General features: G+C 37.2%; 1 protein-coding gene across 1 annotated transcript; it reads right to left on the reverse strand.

Annotated features, from left to right (window-relative positions):
* Window positions 1-17,966: 17,966 nt before the first annotated feature.
* zgc:77262 (uncharacterized protein LOC402952 homolog) lies at window positions 17,967-21,948 on the reverse strand. Its single transcript, XM_028800099.2, has 2 exons — window positions 21,808-21,948; window positions 17,967-20,336 (listed from the first exon to the last, which is right to left on the reverse strand). Exon 2 carries the CDS (start codon window positions 20,253-20,255, stop codon window positions 19,305-19,307), a length of 951 nt encoding a protein of 316 aa, XP_028655932.1. The 5' UTR covers window positions 20,256-20,336; window positions 21,808-21,948; the 3' UTR covers window positions 17,967-19,304.
* Between the last annotated feature and the right edge of the window lie 242 nt (window positions 21,949-22,190).

Raw genomic sequence — 22,190 nt, forward strand, 5'->3', positions numbered from 1 at the left:
TAACGTCAGATATCTATTGAAGACTCACTGTTACATACAACGCTACTCCATGGTTACTCCATGTAATGTTAGCTAATAAATTGGAGGCTGGACAAATTTAGATTTGTACATATACTCTCAAGCGGAGCATGAGCTGCTTCTTCATGCTTTCATTTTCTTTATTGAGTTTCTGGCCGATGTTGACTTGAAGCCATCTCTCTGCTCGTTTTCACATGCACAAATACACATAGGAGGCAGTCAAAGGCCTTAACAGAGGGTAAGACATCAGTTCAGGGGTTGATGTTGTGCACTAAACTCTTTTTCCTCCTCTACAGATCATCAGAAGGGAAACCTGCATCAACTTCTTGTCCAGACCACACTCTCCTACAGACCTAACCTCCAGCACTTTTCCCCCCACGGAACCGTCTCTTCCTGCACACCACCAATAAAAGCCCTGGACCCTTCCTGGACTTGGTCCTTTGTGACTACTTGCAACCTTGCTCATTTTCCTTACAATATACAGAGTGGATCCCTAAATCTGTCTTTTATTGTTATTACATTGTTAATGGAAAATACGTGACTGTCAATGACATTATTTTGACAATTCAATAAACCACAATAACATCATTAGACAGGTCCCACCACCCATCAGTCTTGGTTGTGGGCTCCATACACAGGGCGTTATGTGCATAAAGGAAGGGTCAACAATACATACTGTTCACTACCCCACCCATGCAAAAGTTTGGAAGTGCTGTGTACACATGCTTCTTAAACTCCACATGGGAGCTACTTATTCAACTGATGGCACTTCATGGCATTTGACAAATACTTCATGGGCCATAGGGTGATTAGGGGAGTGTTTGGAGAATGATACTCATAAAAAATAAAGTTCCAGCACATCTATTAAATCACAACTGCTCATTTTATGGGGGAACAAAATTTTTGAACACTGGGCATAAATAAAAATCAGCCCTTGAGTGTGTATATAATATATATATATTATATATAAAAAAATTACACACATCTCTCTAATATAATAAAAAAATCCTGGGACGAGACTTTGTGCAAAGAGATTTAACCACACCCAGGGCCAAAAATAAAAGACGAAGAGTTGATGACAAAGTACAATGTTCTAAAGAATTCAAAAACGTTATCTCTAACCTGTTCTGCATGTGTATTGCGCTAAGTAGTACTATTCGAGATTCTCAAAAAATGATAGTAAAGATCACATAAGTGCAAACGGAAATTACTCTGTGAAATAACAGAACACCGAAAAGAGACTGAATATATTGTTCGGATTTAAACTTTAAGTCGGAGACTTGTAGAACGTCTAATTCATGTTTTCATCAGGAAAAAGTAGTGTTTCTTCCCAATGAAGAGGCATATCCTTGAGAATTAAAAGATTTGTTGTTTGGTGCAGAGAGGCTGGTGCATAGTGCAGGCCGGGGGGCAGGGGTGTGTTACAGTGCTGCCAAGCAAAGCGCCTAGTGTGTGTGTGTGTTATATATATATATATATATATATATATATATAAAAAATTTTATATATAGTACACCTAGGTCAGAAGGTAAAAAAGGACATTTTGATATAATCAATATTTTGGGGTTAACCCTTACAAATAAATAAATATCCGTAGAATCTTAAAAATGTCTTGACAGATTTAACTGGAATGTGACATTAGAAAAAAATGAAATTTGCAAGTGTTTCACAATAAATCTAACACTATTACTCCAACTTTCATGCTAATCACTGCAAGTGTTCTCTATACAAGTGAAGAATGCAGAAGTGATTGATAACCAGAAGAATAGCAGCACTAAGGAAACTGCTGTTAATTCTCAGGAAAACGGAACAGCCAAGCTCACATATATAGCATGTAAAACTATAAAAAAAAAAAAAAAAAAAAAAAAAAAAAAATCGATCAAGAAATAAGAGTTATAGTTGAAAATAATTAAGGAGGCGCCATTGCTACAGCTTGCACTTCATCAGACAACAGCTTTGAACAGCAACTTGAAATTGCAATGCGTCAGCCTGTTGCATACGCATTATCTGTGCCAAGAAACTTGCCGTCACAGAATGATGACAAGAAACTGGATGCATCAGTAAAAGTTGAAATGGCGGTGTTTCAGCGCAACAGCATGCACGGCCGTTGTTTAGAACAAGTGTATCAGTATCTGATGATTGTGCCGCCTACTTCAGTGGAGGCAGAGCTTGCTTTCTCAGTGGCTGGCGTACTTCTGCACGAAGGTGCGCTCTCGCATGGACGACCGTACGCTGGACACATTAGTAATTATTTATATAGCACTTTTCTCAGTACTCAAAGCGCTATCCACAAAGGGAGGAACCAGGAAGCGAAACCACAATCTTCCACAGTCTCCTTACTGCAAAGCAGCAGCTCTATCACTGCGCCACCTGTGAGGACGTTGTGCTTTCTATGCTCTTATTACCACAACTAAAGATACATGTACTTATCTACAAGCAGTTCATGCTGTCATATAAGGTTAGTCTTATTTGTGTCAACATATTGCAGTAGTTTTATTAAAAAAATAAGTGTCAGTTGTTCTAAAACCGTTCACATGCGAGATGCCCAGGATTCCTGGGAATGAAATGTGGGATTCCCAGGAATGGATAAACCCGTCCGGGAATGGATTCCCTAGCACTAACCAATATTAGTGCTTTGCAATGGCCATCAACAAAAGCCAAGTTACCAGGAAAAAAAGCTTGAATTAATCTAATGCAGAAATGTTTTACTCGTGGACAATTGTGTAAAGCTATGTTCAACAGTAGGCATCACCACTGAATTATATTAATTTACCCAAGGCCTTTATCAAAGATGACTTACAGCATTTAAGATACAACTAGTTACATTTGTTTTGGCATTTGGAACACAGGCAGATGAAGTGGCTTGCTCATGGTCACATGGTGTCAGTAGCAGGATATGAACCCCCAACCTCAGGTTTTGAAGTCCTAGGTTCAAAGCTTTAAGCACAACACCACACTTCCTTCTAATATTAGCCCTAGTTTAAAAAAAACAAAACAAAAAACACACTACTAATTTTGTATACAGCAAAGCAGTAGCACTTAGTTGTATAGTGCCAAACCTGATTAAGCAACTGCACTATAACTGCCAGCAAATGATATAAGAAATTTCCAGCCGAAGCCAAGGAACACAGCTAGTTATTGTGTAAAGTAGTAACAACGAGTCAAACTTTCCTATTTGTGTTTATATTATGATGACAGGAACAAACACTACAAGCATACCAATAATCAATGGCTCTAACGAACAGTAACATTATCACCCATCCCCCAGTTATATTTACCGTTTACTCAATGACGTAACCTTAATAGTGATTTTAACTGGAGGCCTTTAAAACTGCCCCGGTACTTTTTTCCCCTGTCTTTAACTGAGGCGTGTCTGGGTTTGATTTGAACAAGAACATGAAATGTACTTTAACACTAATTAGTAATGGTCATATGATGGGGATACTTTTGTACTTTTTAAAACAGTGCTAGATGGCCCTCCTCCAAGAGAATATCAAACTGATTATTGTTTTTTGTATCAGTATGCTGCTGGAGTATGTGAATTTCCCCTTGGGATTAATGAAGTATCTATATTCTACATCAACATTCAAAATTGAAGGACAAACTCTTCAAGACTTGTATACTTCAATAAGACGATCACAAAATAGTTCCATTCACTGTATTGCTCCCAGGGACAATCCACCGCATATGCACAAATTTGCAATATTTTGTTTTAACATTAGGTTGTATGCCTTGAATTGTCCAAAATAAAATTCTGTAACTTACATCAAATCATTTGTTTTTGTTCCTTTCATGCATAGCAGCAAAGATTGTATAAAGTTTTAGGCTGAGCCTGCTGTATGCTAAATGATTTTCTCTTTTTCAATTAAACTTACAAAAGAAAAAAAAAAATCATGAATGTGCCTTCAAAGATTAATGAAAAAACTATGCAAGCATTATGTATCGAGATCTCCGTTTCTGAAACCTGACTGAACAAACAGCTATACACTGTCTTTCAGCCTAATCAGAATTTATAAAAAGTCTCTCACAGCAGAGAGGTTAATATTTTGCAATATAATGAACAGAAAGGTCATAAATGGCTACATACAATATTTACATTTTCTCTCTCATTTTCCAAAAATAAATCTTTCTACTTGTAAAATGGAGACTGACAGGTATACTGTAGAAAGACCATACTAAGATAGACCAGGGTAAACCTACTTAAAACAGCCAGATATACAAAAAAGACTTGAACCTTTACAAAGATGCAGGTATTACGAAATTAATAAAGAGGGCCGAGTACAGCTGTACTTGAGTTTGAAGAAGGGAAAAGAAATATTGAATCGAATAGCAAGAGGAGTAAAAAGAAGCAAAACACTAGAGGTCTTGCAGTGAACACGAGTTCAAAGAAAAAAAAAAAAAAAAAAGCAGCACAAAAAAGGTTGGGGCCAGATGCACTTAGTACCCAAGTGCACCAGACGTGTACTGCAACAAAACCATCAACCGAGTCTAACTAAAGCTGACAAAATCAAAAAAGATCCGATTCGTCTTAAGTCACAGGAGCAGGCACCATGTGCATGACAGCTGACAGCTAATGAGCTCTCATCCAGCACTACATATAATGTCGAGAAGTGCAATGAGGATCATGGATATTTTAGACCTTGCAAACAAAAGTGAGGTTAGTCTGAACTCGCAGTAACCGTAAACCCTTTGTATGGGCACCGGCTATTTTGGGCAGCACACCGCCGGCTGTCAGAAAAAGTGGTAATCTCGCAAAACGTAAAAATGTGCAGAAAAGCCATCCTTCCCAACAACTTCTATTCATGTAAACAGACACACTCAAGATTACCAACAGCACTTCCTCCAAACTAGAAGTCATTTAATGTGATGTCTATATAGCCCATCTTAAACCCATAAGTACTAAAAGTTGTAACAAAAAAAATTAAAGCACAAAATGCACTAGATTGCTGAGAATTACTGGGAAGCAAGAACAACTAGTTTCATCAGTGAATGCCATAGACACATGCACAATGAAAGCATGCTTGCAGTGAAGTGAAATGGAAAAGAAAATATGGGTTGGAGGTTTAAGACATTTTTTGGCATACAACCCAAAAAGGGCTGTGCTCAGATGTGGAAGTGAAGGTATTAGAAGACTAAAGACCACATTAGCAAAAGCCATACTGCCCTTTGTCCTTGGACATTGCAACACATAAGCAGAAGAAAACACTTGGGCAAAAAACCTTGAATAATGCACTAGGTCCACAGACAATTTTGAATGCATAATTTGTTGTGGTTTAATCATTAATGCACTTGAGTGGTTTACTTCTTGTTTAGTAGGTTCACTGGCTTTCCAAAACGGATCAAATCCGCTTAAAAAAATCTGAATACACTAACGAGTTGCAACTCTGCACAGAAACAATCCAGAGAGAGATCTCCAAGGCTTACAAGCTAATTCATAAATTATCTGGGAAAAGTTCAACACCTCAGGACTCAAAATGTGTAGGATATTATCTCCTACCAGAATTAAGAACTTTTACACAGATGCTACATGTCGGATGTGTCCGACATGGTACACATGGGTCATACTTTGCCACTTCTTATAATACTTGAATTTGGAAAAGAAGAACTTTGCTGTATTGTAATACAATGTTTTTGCAGGTCAAGCAACCATTTCAACTTGGACGTAAAAAGCAAAAGAAAACTCATTTAAAGTATGTATCACATCATGCTAAATACATGACAAATGTCAACTTTTAGACTTTTTAAAGAAACTTTGGCGAGCTGACCACCATTCAATATACCAGCCTTACTGGAGTAGGTAAGCTGTCACCGTTACTGCTTCAACGATATGGCTCAGCTGGAGCAGTTAAGAGAACATCACCAAAATTTCCCTTACATCTGGTCCTTCTGCTTAATTCAATATTAAATGACAGGCCTCTTGCTATCTAAAAATCTTATTTGCAAACCAGCCATCTACATAGGTGAAACAGATGGCTAGAACACAATTTCAGAGTTGATAAAATCAAAGACTTTACAATGCCTAACATAGGACACTTCAAAGAGATCAATATCGCCATGATCAAGGGATGTGTTCTTTTACAGGGATTTAAAGTCACTTTTCAAAGAAAACCAGAAACTGCTAAGCTCACTTTCAGTCTCGGATTACATATTTCTCCAGGTCTTTTAATTTCTCCCTTTATCTTTTCTAATGGCAGCTTTTTCTCACCTATCATCACTTTTTCTCATTTCATGTGCCCTGGCTTTGTTCACTCCACACCCTGCTATATTTGTTACCTGCTCTTTCCTTTTCAGATGCAAACCTGAGAAAAGCAATACAGCTGAAACCTTTATCTATTATTTTTCAGAGTATAAATAACCTTTAAGCCTTTCTCCTTTGCAGATACACACAGATGCAGCCCTACCATAACTACTGTTTCAGACATATAGTTCTTTGTGTGAAGTGCTGTCAAGCTTGTCTTATAACCACACCCCCTTAATTACATTTGAGCCTCAGGCTGCGACTGCCAAACTGAACTGAAAAATAATGCTGATGGGTCAATTAGAATCAATGCCTTTGAAAAATGTGAACCTTGTTAAGTTCCCAAGCAGCTTTCGTTGATCAGAACTAGACTTGTCTTCCACAGCCTGCCAGAAAAGAACAGGACAGGCCCCTTAATGTATTGATACACTTGGCTAATTATCTTTGCACAGCTTCAAGAGCTATTATGCCTTTCAGTGTGGGGATCATAAATACAGAGCACTCTGCAATATCACTAGTATGTCTCCATAACATTGACTTGTATTAGTTTTTAAAATTCAACCTAACATTTACCTTAAAGGAACACAAACAATTTTTTTTTTTTTTTTTTTTTTTTTTTTTTTTTAAACGTAACTACACCTAAAGTTGTGGCCAATAGAAATTTTTAATCTCATGTGTTCATGGAGAAATTACATATGTAAGAGTCAAATTTCACAGGATCCAGCTGTGACCAAACTCTGGACAACAGTAAATGATGTTGAAAACATCCATGTGAAAATCACAATTCTCACATAACTTGGTATAATCCACTTTACTATTATCTATTTTCTCAAAACACTTATGCTAAATTTTTTACTAAAATACTAATCGTTGCTTCCAGAAAATGACATGAGCATTATAAACAAGCGTCTTTCCCAATATGTTGTGCATTTAACTTGAAGATGCATCTGTGCATCTCTCATTCATTGGTCAAGAATGAGGTCTTCAGTTCAGGCGCACAAGATTGAGGGAAAGGCTTATTTTCGGTTTGCTTGCAAGTAACTTTCCTAAAGTAGCTACTGACAGTATTTTAGTTAAAAAATTTTGCACATTGAGGACTCAAATGGATAAAAGACAAGTGCACGTTTATCACATTATTTGTCATTGTCCAAAGATGGCCACCATTTGGGTGGTGCTTTGAATCGTCATTTCTCCATTAAAACATTTTCCCCCTAAGCCACCACTACAAAGTATATGGGGTAATTAAAAAAAAAATTACATTTTACTACTTCTGCTACTAATTGCCTCAGCCAGGGGTTTCCAGACAATGGGGTCTTCTTAAGTTATGTTCTTTGTTGTCCAACAAAAAATTTATATCATATGAATTTTGTCTGTTAATTGTTCTGAAATCACAATAGTGTACTGCTTTAAAGGATCACCACTAGTGTTGGATCAATATTATAATTGACTTTAATTACGATTGGCTTATTGTATTTTGTAGTGCCAGGCCACTGGAAAGTCTGCTGGCACAAAATGCCAATGGACTCTTGGTGCTGTACTAATTGGAAATCTTCTGCAACTTTGGCAGGCTTGTCATGTTTATAGGCTGCTCTAGAGCTGGTGCTGAAACTACAGCTACTCAGTTGCATGATGGAATGCCACCTAATACTGTGACTCACCTCCCGGCTGATGCAACTTGTTAGTACCATTCTAATATCTTGTACCACATAATAGCTGCCAATCACCAGTTTTGTCATTATTTTTTCATTTCAGTATTGGATACTTGTCATAGTGTGCACCTAATAGTTCTCATAAAATAAGCAAGAAAACTTCTTTAGAAAGATTTTCGGTATTGGGAGGTCAGAATCAAATATGCTCAGTTAGGAGGACAAGAAAAATCATTTAATCAGATATGACAGTTCTTACATAAAATGTTTTCATTGGCAAGGACTCCTATTAAAAGATGTAGTTAAACCAAATAAATGTGAGCAACACATTTTGTATCAATTTTTTTAACCTATATGTACCATTTGAACTTAACTATGTTAAACTGAAATTTTCCAAGTAAACCAGTTTAGTCACCACTGCATCAGTTCTGCAAATCTGAATAACAAAGTCCACTAAATCCTTCCACTGAGTGCTAATAGTTTGGTAGTCGAGTAACAACGGTTGACAGTCAGCCTTTCAAATTCAACCTCCATTTTTCCATCTATTAACATATAATGCCAAAAAAAAAAATCTGTGGATGCCTAAACTGAGCAGTTTTATACTAATCAGACATATGTAGAATCTCACAGACTGGAAAAGCAATATGCACAATGCAAATACAGCATATGCAAAAAGAAACTTTAGTGCTCTGTAACACACAAAAACTAACCTATACTTTGAGCATTCCCTTTTTTTTTTTTTTTTTAAATATAAAAAAAAAAATCTGAACACCCCATTTACCTCTGCCGCAGTCTCACAGCTCACAACTATTCAAATATGCTAGAATGTAGAAACTTGGGAGCTTTTAAAACCTTTGATTAAACTGCTTAACAAATACTCAAATCTCCAATATCCAAAAGGGGCTTATAATGAACCTTTAGGAGGCATTAACACATCTAAAATCAGATTTGTCTTTTTTGGAAGTTGCTAATTTTGTATGACATAAGTAAAATCGCTGCAAAAATGTTAAATTTGTGTGCATATCAAGATGCAGATCAAAGCACTGACATTTAAAAGATTGAAAAAATTGAAATATTAAGTTATAGGGTTTCCTTTTCAGCTATAAATCAGTGTATTCATTAGTGCCATTGTAATCTGCAAAACCAGTGTAGGATTTTTTTTTTTTTTTATAAAAACAAACTTCTCTTTAGAACACAATTTTATATGGCAAATACAACAGTTGTGAAGAAACAGTCAGCCGAAGTATCACACCCATCCTTTAAACTGAATTTATACTATAAAACATTAATTTTTGAAAATATTTTTTTATGAAGCAGTACTTAATCTGAACAAAGCAAAATGCCCTGAAAAGTTATTTTATATTAACTGGGGATGCCAGTATAATGCAAGAGTTGGTCATAACATACTGGTACAGAAGAGTGTAATACCTATTTTACCTCAATTTAGATGACCTGGCCTGATCTCAAATACCATTAATTATGCTCTCAGGTCAAAACTTTTTAAAAGTGTAATCTTACAGATCACCAACAGACTGCATTAATTTTGTAATGTTTATTCACTGGTCAACAGTTTAATATTCTTCTAGGCATTGACTCAACCTTTACCTTTCTTTGCTCTTTTCATATTCACGGTCACAAAGCTCTTTGCACATTTAGTTTTGGTGAATTTCCTTTTGACATTTGACTGCTGTATTCCCAAATTTCAGACATGACTGCTCACCGTACTTCACCCAAAGGATGGGATGTGGGAGTGTAATTATGTCACATCCAACTGCTTTGGGAGCATCTAAGCAGCTCCATCAAGGTAGGAAAGTCAACAACAGGGTGGGATGAAAACATTTTCCTAATCACCATCTCTCTCTTTCCCACAGACCAGAGGAACAGCCCCAGAAGAGACTGGAACATTCCTGCCAGTATGACCCTGGAAGTTACTTAAACCAGGGGTAGGCAACGTCGGTCCTGGAGTGCCACAGTATGTGCAGGTTTTTGTTCCAACCCAGTTCCTTAACGAGAACTCAATTATTGCTGATGAAGCACATATTGCTTAAGTGACATTTTAATGCTTCATTTTAGTGGTCTCGCTTGTTAAGGTTCTCCAACCTTAATTGCTTATTTCAATCTTAAACTGCTGCATTCAGTGTTTTAATTGCTCCTAATTAGCAATAAGATGTAAAAGACAAAGCAGCCAGCAGTTCTCCAGCTAGCTTTTTTCCAATTACATCTGTGTGTGTTTATCATGCACGGTTTGATTTAATAACACACTTAATAGAAAAATGTGACAGACTGAAAATGATCTGTTTTAGGCTTCAAATCATTTGGATGATATCCTTGGAAAGGAAAAAAATCTACGATATAAAAGCCTTACATTGCACAGACTAACAAGCCATAAAGTTAAATAAGGTCTGAGATTGGCAATGATTGGTTTCTAATTAAGCAATTGGGTTGAATGAAAACCTGTAGCCACTGCGGCTCACCAGGACCGACATTGCCTACCCCTGTTTTACATCTTATTGCTAATAAGGAGCAATTAAAACACTGAATGCAGCAGTTTAAGATTGAAATAAGCAATTAAGGTTGGAGAACCTTAACAAGCGAGACCACTAAAATGAAGCATTAAAATGTCACTTAAGCAATATGTGCTTCATCAGCAATAATTGAGTTCTCGTTAAGGAACTGGGTTGGAACAAAAACCTGTACATACTGTGGCACTCCAGGACCGACGTTGCCTACCCCTGACTTAAACCATAAAAGCACCAGAACATGGGTGCTCATTCAGGTCACACTCACTTAACATCAAGACTTTCATAATGGAGAAGTCTTTTGTGACAGACGCGCTCTTTTTGTTACACCCACCCCAATCATTTTTACCTTATTAAATTTGGTACCTGGTTAGTTCAACTCTTTGCAATGTTCCGTTTACTGGTTTATACAGAACAACAATATCTTTTCTTAGAAGTACGAAGCTGCACAAAATCTACCTGACCAAAAAAAAAGTAAGTTTTTAAACAGGACTGCAAGTTAAGTGGACTGGCAATAAATTGGCCAGAGCGTGTGGTTGTGGTGTGCCCTGGCAATGTAAAAGCTATAAATGCTGATCACCCAATGCTTGCGACACTGCAGAATAAAGAGGATACGTGTTTAACGTTTAGTGCTTGAAATCACTACTAGAACTTTGTTTAAAATTTCCCTAGTACAAGACAAAAATTAGGATGGACTAATGCACATGACAAGCGGTCCGATTTGATGGGGAGAAAACAAAAAAAAGCGCAGTAAGAAAAGATTTTATTTAAAATGATTAGACCTTTCTATTTCTACATGCATAATTTAAAAGTTTGGGGACTACCAGAGGTTTCTAAAAAACCAAAGGAAAATAAAACACACGACGAGTCCACTGTTTCAGCTAATGGAATTTGAAAGGATACAAGCTCATCCCTGAAATGACAGACAATATTGAAAGTTCATACGTTGTGTGGGAAATATCTCTGAAGTTAATCTAAAAGTCAAATTCACATCAGGACATTAAGGTGGATAAGATGCAATAAACTGGTCAAGAAGTAAAAAAGGCTGCAGAGACTTTCACAGATGTGTAATCATTAATGTACCAGAAACATATTCCTAACTCCAAGTTAACTCAACATTGCAGTGGAGGGTGCCAAGTTCCTAAACCGGCAACAAAGAACAAGGAAGGAAGCAGCTCTTTTCACAACCCAAACTCCCTCGAGGTCAATTTAGAATTGCAAATCAATCTCTCACACATAGTCCTTTGGATAGTGGTTTGAGAAAAAGGGAGTAAAAAAAAAAAAAAAAAAAAAAAAAAAAATGCCCAGGGAAAACAAAGGTCAATGATTATGTGCGGTATTCAAAAATGCAAGACTGCAGATTCGTGAGGCAGCAGCGCCAACCACCATGCCACTGTGCCAACCGTCAAGAAAACAATTCATGTTACCCAGTCTAAAAAAGGAACTTAAACATTTAGTCACATCATCAAGCAGCTGTAAAACTTAAATCAATTCACTGTTTTCCAGCAAATATTCAACAGAAAAACCTGGCTAACACAAGTGGGATAACATTTCTTACAATGTAAGGAAATTAACACAAGCTCAAGTTATTGCTGGGCAACAGCAAACAAAACAAGGAGTTAATCTACATGTAGCAGACAGTTTACATGCCTGTTAAAATAATCTGAAACATCTACCATCCCAAGTCTTTGGGGAAGATTCTTCAATAAAGGGACAGCCTTACTATTGAAATGTTTAAATAAACAATCAGCTTTGCTTTACTGCTGTAATGAGAGATTAAATACAGAAGTAAATTCTCCTCTGATAGTTGTATCATGCATTTACTGTGGAAATTAAAATGTCAAGTATTCATAAGCACACAAGTTTCAATGTCAATATAGCCTCCATTGAATCAGCACCAAATAGGTGTAAAATATCTATGGGCCTCATCTATAAACCAATCATATAAAAAGATTTCACAATGAGTAAAAACCAAAATACAAATGAAAATGTCAGTGTATATACACAAATTGAGAAGCACATACAAACAATCTGAATATGTGCACCAACAAAAGTGCTCACTCCCTCTCACGCACAGCAAAAACAAAATTTCAGTGTATGGGTTGATGCAAGTCTTGGGGAAATAAAAAAAAAAAAAAATTATCCATGTCTCACTACTTCTGTACTAAAAGAACTTCAATTAACAGGTTACAACGAGGTCCCAAAGTTAGATTTCTCCCTCATGGTGATCAGTGGCCAAGAGCCATCCTTGTCCATCTCCAACAGCAGTTGCATTACACCCTCTTGCAAGTTCTTCAATTTGCAACCATTCAGTGGTGGTACAAGTTCCCTCTATACATCAACTCGTTGAACCATAGGTTTTGCAGATACGGCGGGAATATTTCACCCTATTTGCAGTCTGTCATGAAAGCCACCATTAGATAAGATAATTTCAGTAGTCTCTCAGTTTTCCCTAACACTGAACAGCAGAATTACAAGGGATTCCCAAACATGATCAGTAGCACCCATACTGTCACTCTAGCACCTTCAGAAAATTGACTTGCACAAATAATAAACATTCACACCAACTGTTTTACTTGCCACTTTAATGGGGTTAAATATTGATCGACTTCTGCTACCTATAACATTATCTCTTATCATTTTGTTATCTCATTGCATTGTTTGAGCAGAGATAACCTGCTTCTTCAATGTACAAATTTAAGAGGTTTCATTTATAAACAGACCTTGAGCAGGATTTAAAGTTTGTATATAGGAATGTTTATTATTCACAAGAAATTTTAGAAAATATGCTCAAATTAAGGATTGTACGTGTGTTTTATAAATGCCATGAACACTTAAGATTCCTAATACAGGCAAGATGTTTTGCCTCTCCTGAATATTGAGGATATAAAGGTCACTTTAAACCAAATTGACAATAGAACAGAAGTAGTATAGGCAAAGTTGTAGTGTCCGATTGTTATTTCAGAGACATCTTACAATGGGGCAAGCCTACTGTGGGGATTATGCCTTTTCGTAATTGATTATACTGGAGAGATTAACAATTTATATTTACTCTTCCCGATAGACAAATTTAAAATGATTTAAGAATTAATTTTTTTCTTTTCAAGCGGTCTAAAAAACAATCACTTCCTGTGTGAATTTATATGAAGACCACCCCTTCCCTCGCCACCACAACACACTAGACACTGGTAAATTTAAATTTTTTTTCCCCCCACACAGTGAGTGCATTTACATGTGCTTTGATAACTCAGTTTCACGGGAGGCCAGTTTTTAAAATGTCACATTATTCCACTAAGAGAAACCAGGATACTGGTCTCGGAGAGCCAAGGTTAACACATGTAAATTTCTCAAGAGTAAATAGTTTGAGGCCATGCAACCCCTTAACCAAGATACAGTTTTAAGGATTTCTTTGCATTACCTTCACACTCTGTTTCAACAGGCTCCATTTTCTACTCACGGAAGCATCCAAAAGGATACAATTTCCTGCGGTAAATGTCAGAGTGATTGCATAATTACTTCTCCTGGTTGAAGAAATCCGACTAAATATTTCAGATAATAGATAAATTTATGTTGAAGCGCTGAACGCACAATGCTAAATTTAGCAGCACAATCTTGGGAATGGTGCTTGGGTTAATGCATTTAAAAGTAACCTATCACCGCATGTTTTTTTAAAGTAAAAATACTTGCATTACTATTCCAGCAGAACAGAAAAGTAAGGAAAGATGCAAACATGTATGCTGATACTTTGCAGGGCTTAATCACATGGCCAAGTAGAAAGGTGCACTACGACCAGTATGTCGGTCCTTTGCAGGGCTCAACAGCAGAGCCAAGAAGAAAGGGGTGCTGTGTGTAATCCAGTAACAGAAGACTACGAATAAACAATCAGTGTAGTTTTAATTCCATCTATTTGCTATAGATATGTTGAGGGTGACTGGGTGGCATAGTGGCCAGTGTTCATACCATGATTTTTGGAGGGCGTAGGTTGAGGAGGTCATTTACTTCACAGCATATGAAGGACTAAACATTTTTAATACAAGAAAATGTTCAGCCCTGTTTCTAATCGAATTGTACTTATGAGAAGAAAAAAAAAAAAAAAAAGCACAAAGTAATACACCGTTAGTGGATATAAAATGTAATATTTTACTATGTAACATTTTTTTTTTGTTAATAATAAGCCTTTGTTCTTTGGGGACTCAAACAGCAAGTTTTAATTATAAATATCTGCCTTAATCTGGTTTATTCACCTTATACTGGTTTTGAGTGTACAAACAAAAAACAGCATCAGCTAAGGCTGACATATCCACCAAGAACCACGATGCAATATAAACTAAAATCTGAAGCTTACCGTTTTCAAAAATGTACAAGAGTTTAAACTTTCTAATGTTTGTATTTTCATTTTAAACTAACTTCTTGTACTAAAAAAAAAAAAAAACCTTCAAAATTCGCCTTCATTACTGAATTGCAACTTGCTAAACGATTAGAAATAAGCTTTAAAGTGGTGCTTTATTGGTTGTGTTGCAAAAGATTAATTAGCAACTAAAAGAGTACTCGCACTAGCAATTTGTTCTGTGCTCGAGCACGTTTGTCCACATGTAACCCCCAAAATTATAAGTCACTTGACTAGTGTGATCGCTCTGTGCCGGTGAATCATACCGTGCCCTGACTCGCTTGGAAGAGGTGTGCACAGGCCCAGTTCAGCAGGATTCAGGAGCTGTGTGATTGCTAAACGTTCCTGATGTAATGAGGAGACAAGCCAAATGTTGCAATTCTCATTTCACTCAATAACTTTCGAGTTAAAAACTGGTCTTTAATCTCAACTTTCACATGAATGTGAATTGTAGTTGGCAAGAAAAGCAGCACATTCCCCCTTAATATTTATCTCCACATACTTGTAGCACGATTAATACCAAACTGCTGTGCTGCAGACTCAATACATCTGTAAGAGGGTAGAGTGTTTGCCTAATCTATACAACCACAAAAACCCACAAATTAAGTAAAATCATTTTGATATGCATGCTGTCACTCTGTTCAGTTTTGGCTGTACACAAAGTGGCATGGTCATCAATAAAGTGTGCCCAGGCTCAGAACGTTAAGCGCAGTGTTAGTACAGGCTAGCGGGTGTGTGTGGGGAGGACAGTCATGTTCAGGCAGGTTACAAAACAAAAAAGATTATGGTGTGAGCACACCCTTACAGTCCAGTCTCGGTGTGTGTAAGAAACTTCACCTTGATGTACCACCAGAGCAGACCACACTGCGCCCAACTCTGCCAGGATAATTTCCAGCTTGCATGAGCCTTAAGAGAGAAATTAAGACTAGTGAGGGCACAGCAGGTTCAGGAGTCGCATCTTAAATTTCATGTGTTGTAAAGAGTTGATATCTGGCCACCCCCACAAGTACTCTTCAAAGTCAATTTTCACAATTGTTACTAAACATCAGGAATAAGGCTACATTCTGTGATTACAACATTAGGCAAACTCCTAAATCACAGGAAAGGTCCATTAACAATGACAGCTTTTCATTAATGTGTACCACCAAGCAGGAGTGGAAGGCTATTTAGCTGGCCAATCTCCCCGTGATAAAAGGACATATTTCTGTGTGTCTGTCCAATTGCTATGTCGCTGATATCCAACAGATGACGCATCACAAACATTAGCACTGCTTTTAAAAATCCTGTAGCAAATGGTATTTAACAGACACATAGCAACTGGATAGACAAAATAAACTACAAACTTTAAAAGGTCTACATTAAAATTACTTCATTTCAGACTAGCTGTGCTACCTGTCAAGATAGGTTGAAAACTAAGTAACTTACCAAACTAAGTCTTCAACATCTGTCAAAAATAAAAATGCATACTAGCTATTTAAAATCATGCATTCTACACCAAAGTAAATGACAAAACCCTACTCTTGAAGATTCAGGTCTTAGAAGCACTGCTTTATTTATTTTTAATAAAAAGTGCCCTGTCATTACTGTACTATGAATTCATACAAAATGTTTTAAAATATCTGAAATACATACACTGCTAATTTTTTTTTTTTTTTTTTTAAATGCTTTGGCATGTTAAAAGGCAAACAAATGAATTCCAAACAGAAAATAATATTTTTATACTTCACTTTTATGGCTACAAATCAGTAGTTACACCTTATGTACTGTCTTAAGCAAAAGCTACCCTGACATTCAAAATTAAAATGCATTCATTCCAAACAAATCTGCCTTCATTTTAAAACAAATACTAAAATACATGTGAAATAATTTAATTTGGATTGAAAGAGCTACATCTAGATGATTTCACTGCAACTGAGGTTCTGTTCAACCTACACTTTTCTAAGACACAGATGTGATTGTTACGGGTTATCTATACACACTTGCTTTTCATTCATGTGGCAGTGTTCCTACAGTATCACAAGAAAACTTGAATGAATATCACTGTTATAGCAACAGATCTCATTCCACATAGTAAATTTCAGTGCATAATATTATAAACACAAATGTTTTCATATCTGCTTTGCTCTGCTGCTAAGAGTGTGTGACTGAACTCATTTAAAGCAAAAAAAAATAAATAAAAAAAAAAAAAGGCCAGAAAACAGGAAGAGCAGTTTGAGAAAGAAAAGAAATGGACACTACATAAAGAGTCAAGCTTATCTTAAAATAATTAAGATTGCTCCAAGTATTCACGCCCAAGTCAACCACTACATAAGGTAATACAAAATCCAAAAGTGGTCTTAAGATGATTGTGGGAACATTTTGAAAGATTCATGGAGCCAAACTGACAGGCAAGGGTGACTATGACTACTCTTACTAATATGTCAGATAGTGTTGCCAAGTAGCCAAGTCATTGGACCTCTGATCAACCCAACTTATTCCACTCATGTTGAACAAGCTATTTTTTATTTAAAAGATGAAGTATTATGCATAAAGATGCACACTTATCAGATGGACTAACTCGATCATCATCAGCACCTCGGACCACTGAAAAAAGGTGCACAAAATAAAGCCATCACCCAAGGAAGGCTAATAATTGTCAAGATTTTTAAAGTCATTCAAAAACACTGTAAAGGCTCCATTATGCAAAACCTAATTTATAAGAAAAATGATGAGACAAATGACAAAAGCAATTAATCCCACCCCCCATTAGTAATTTTATGATTATCTATACATATAAACTGGAGCACAACCAAAACACATTATGTTGGAGTGGGAACAATTCCATGTAAAAATTGCAAAAGACAAGGTATACTTCTTTAATACCTTGAACTTCAGAAACTTCAGAAAGCACTTACCATTTCTTCCAAGAATCTGTAGATCTTATGCCCATCACTCCTAGAAAGGATCTAAAACTTTCTGTGCATGTTTAGTTTGCCCCTTCTCCAAGTGTCTCTTAAGCAAAAAAGATAGTTGAAATATTTGGCCACTTAAGCCCACCCTCCCACCTTACGACCTCAAAAAATGAGGATGTATCTATAGCCGGTTCTGTACGGAAATGTTGCATTAAACTGCACAGACGACATCACTAAGGAAATAATGCGATAAAGGAAACCCAGAAATCAGAGACAGTAATTTTGGTTTTTATTACTGACACAACATCGAGCATTTACTCAACTAATCGAAAAAAATCGTCAAAAATAAAAATAATAAAAAGATTAATATGTGGTATGACTAAATGTTACAAGATCGTCTTTGAATCGGAGAGATTAAACAGCGGTTGAAGGACATACCAAAGGTGTCAAATAAAACAAAACGACATCGTTCAACTATCATCGTAACAAAGCAGTCTAAAGCGGTCCGTTCAATTAGCACAAACAGCAATATTGCTCGTACTACAAATTTTTACAAGCAATTTCATAACAGTTACATAGAGTTTGTACAAGGTCACCCACCCCACACTTCAGACTGAAGATATCAGATGTACGGAAGAAAACAGCTGTGGCGATTTGCATAAACAAATGAAAAAAAAAAAAGAACCCAACGAATCAAGTGAAAGAAAAAAAAAAAAATACACGGTTTCCAGTACTATAAATCCCATCCAACCCACACCACTTAAACACAAGTAAAATGCTGGTGCTTTCTAAACATCCGGGCTATAAAAGATCGGACGACTTGACATTAGGACAATGCCAACTTGGCTGTTTGTGCATATATAGAAAAAGCAGTCGTGTCCGCAGAACCACGGATTGCCGTATCCGATTTTTTTTATTTTTATTTTTTAAAAACCACAATTCGGAGGCAAGCGGAGTTTAATGGCAAATGTAATCCGAAACCCAGTCTCTTGTGGTGTGGGGAGTCTTCGAGGCTGTAAAATGTTCAGAAATGGCACTCAAAATTGCAAGGGGACAATTATGACGTCCCATCAGAGACTTCCACCTCAAATTACTTCAAAGCAGGGTTTGTTCACCAATGGAGAGAGGCTATTAAACACCACAAAGGAAGCCAGCTTTTACCTAAACTAATCCAGAAAAAGGACGACAATAATTGTAATATAGCCTAAATGTTTCATCTATCAGCTATAACCTCTTAACCCAAAGTGTATAATGGGAAAAAGGAGAAGATTTGCTGTCAAAGAATGCTTAGTTTAACAGATGGCCACAGCTTACAAGACTAAAATTAAACTGGTGAGGACTATTAGAACTGGACCCTTAAGAGTTTGCCATCCTGTATTTAAAGTAAAAATTGAACTGTACAGTTAAAATTATATTCAAAGACTTTAAACTCAACACAGAATGGATTACCAAACTACAACATTATACACAAAAATATTAAACACCTCCACTCTGACAGAGTGCCTGAATTTAGCTAGACTGAATGTATCAATAACTGTGACTCCCTCTTAAAGTGGAGCAAATCTGACTTTTCTAAACTACACAGCTGAAGTCAAATTGAGTTGCTTAATAGCCTCTGCTGAACCCATTGCTGTACCTCTCAAAGTAATCATCCTTGTCAAACCCTGAGCCCAGGGAGTAGCGAGAAGGAAGTATGCCACCAAACTCTCGGTTGCGGTTGTAGGTGGCAGAGGAAGACGGTGGTGGTGGCGGAGGCGGGGGTGGAGGGAGCAGAGTTCTCCTGCTTCCCAGAGGACTGCGATCCCTGTAGTAAGAGGATGATGGGGGTGGTGGAGGAGGCGGAGGAAGACGTCTTTCATAAGGATCCCTGACACCATAATACCTGGAAGAGTAAGAATCGTATCTAGCTCCTCTCTCATAGACATCACGTTCATAATAACTCCTAGGTGGAGGTGGGGGCATGGGAGGGGGAGGAGGTGGTAGACGTCCTCGTGGGTGATATTCTCCTGGGGGTGGTGGGGGCAAGTAAGGTGGATGGTGAGGAGGGTGATGTGGAGGAGGGTATGGAGGTTGATGTGGACCAAAATCTCCTCTTCCATCCTTCACTGGATTGCTTCTCGATAGCGAAACAAATATCTTCTGCCCATCAAGCTCTGTGTTATTCAGTTCAGAGATAGCCTCCATAGCTTCATTTTCACGTTGCATGTGGACAAAGGCATAATTCTTCACAATATCACACTCCACCACCTTGCCGTATTTCTGAAAAAGCTCTTTTATCTTGCCTGTTGTAGCAGTTGCAGGGACCTTGCCTACATAGATCTTTGTGGCATTTCGCATCTTTGTGGTTGCAAATTCTACTGTTATGCGAGAGCCATTTAGCTCATATTTGTGCAGACTATTAATGGCTCGTTTGGCATCATCTTCCTTTTCCATGTGTACAAAGCCATAATTTTTCAGAATATCGCAATCAGTCACTTCTCCATACTGCTCAAATAGACTGCGCAATTCTGCCTCTGTTGTGGAACTGTTCACGTTGCCAATGAATATTTTGACCATTTTGACAGATGATTCACAAATCCTCAAACTGCAGATTCCAATTCACAGATTTGTGAATGGAGTGCAAAGAACCAAGTCTGCCTGAAAAGAAGAGGGGGGGAAAATTTGAAGTTAATATTCAATATTGAACTAAGACAACTTAGCAGTACAAAAATGAAGGACTGGTCCTGACTAGAATGTCTCTGCCCAAAATCGTTAAAAAAAAAATATGGCTTACCGGGAACGGTATTTAATAAACATACAAGTTTATTGGGTGGGCTTTTCTCTAAAAGAGTCGCCCGTTTACTATTAAAAAAATAAAAACTATCCAATTCAGGGTCAAAGCCAATTCCTGCAATACACACTGGGCACAAGGCAAGAAAGCAGCTTTGAGAAGACGCCAGTTCACCACTTAAGCGGGTACATTGCTGAATATGAAATCGCCAACTAGGATGCACGTTTCTGGAAAGCGGAAGGTAAACAAAATCAAGACAAAGGAGAACTTGCCAAATGTATTAAAACATTTGGAACCACCACTACAATGACTTAAAAGTCAAATCGCATTAATCGATCAAGAGTCCAGAAGACACGGGTCCAAATGGTTCGTTTCCGCCTTTAAGGTATGCAGGGCTCATGAATGGGGTACTAAAAAAAAAAAAAAAGTACTTTCACGTATACTGGTACGGGATATGTACGTTACTAAAAGAGGATGCAAATTAATCTTTACTAATGCTCAAAATATTACAAACGTCTTTACCTAAAACTAGTTTAACATTTATAAATTGCAAAACTGAGAGGGTTTAAACCGACATGAGCAATGTATTAAATAAAGAACGATTCGGCGATATAAAGGCAGGCCTTGCAAAATAGCACTAATATGCAAACCGTTCATACGAGCGATCTCGAGGACGCTGCACACGAAAGTACTTAACGATTATATCTCATTCTAATTTCACCCGGACTCTTTTCGCCGTTTATTAATGGCTTCATTAACTGGCTAAAAATTTAATGCAAGCAGAAAATGCGGCGCGCCACATTTCTGCAGCTTCTCAAGATGGCCGACAACACCACTACAAAGTGGATATCTGGGTTGCCGGCTTTGCCACCATTTTAGATTCCCCCACCACCTTACACCATACCACGAAGAGATTTTTCATTTGCCTGGACATTACCGTCAAAATAAAATCTTGTTAAAGTTGCAAACTCTAGATTGATAATGTGTTCAGGATACAGACTGAAAAACGCTTCGTTTCCGCGCCGGCTATGAATCTTAAGGAAATAGTTAAAAATCTAGCTCACAAAGAGTACATTCTATACTTAAAAACGGAATGTTTCTTTTCCATGGTACTTACAATTAAACGGATATTAATTAAGATAACTATTCATTAAGCCATAGTTTTAACCATTTTGGACAGATAAAAGACGCGGCCATGTGCGGCAAAAATATAAAAAATTGGTCACATTTAGATGTAATTACACTAGAAAAAAAAAATGCAAGATAAACGTATACAAAATAAAATAAACTAACTACCCATCATACAGAACAGAACATTACATTACATTACATACTCACCCACAGCCGTTCTAAATGTACAGCCTGCACGTTTCCCTTGCGCTCCAAGCAGCGTTAGATTCAAAATGGCCTAGATTACGTCCTTTGTTGGTAGAGGTCAAGCTTGCTTCTCGACAAACTTTATTAGAAGCGGAGATGGACAACCATGTACTTGCCTTTGATTGGTGCAGAGGGACAATAACGTCATTGTTGTTAAGCCGTCCCACCTCCCGCCGCTACGCCCCGGAAAGAATACCCACCCATAACGACTATTTAAATTTTTTTTTTATTTAACATTAACTACAAAAAAAGCTCTAGTGTATAAATACACGCACATCACATAGGTCAAATTCAATCAAAACCTTAAAAAGTGTACATTCTATAAAACAAATACAATTCATGAA

This window comes from Erpetoichthys calabaricus, chromosome 1 (genome assembly GCF_900747795.2).
Source record: "Erpetoichthys calabaricus chromosome 1, fErpCal1.3, whole genome shotgun sequence".
Lineage (NCBI taxonomy): Eukaryota > Metazoa > Chordata > Cladistia > Polypteriformes > Polypteridae > Erpetoichthys > Erpetoichthys calabaricus.

Excerpts from the sequence above, each read along its gene's own strand:
- zgc:77262 (XM_028800099.2), bottom strand. The coding sequence starts at position 20,255 with ATGGTCAAAATATTCATTGGCAACGTGAACAGTTCCACAACAGAGGCA.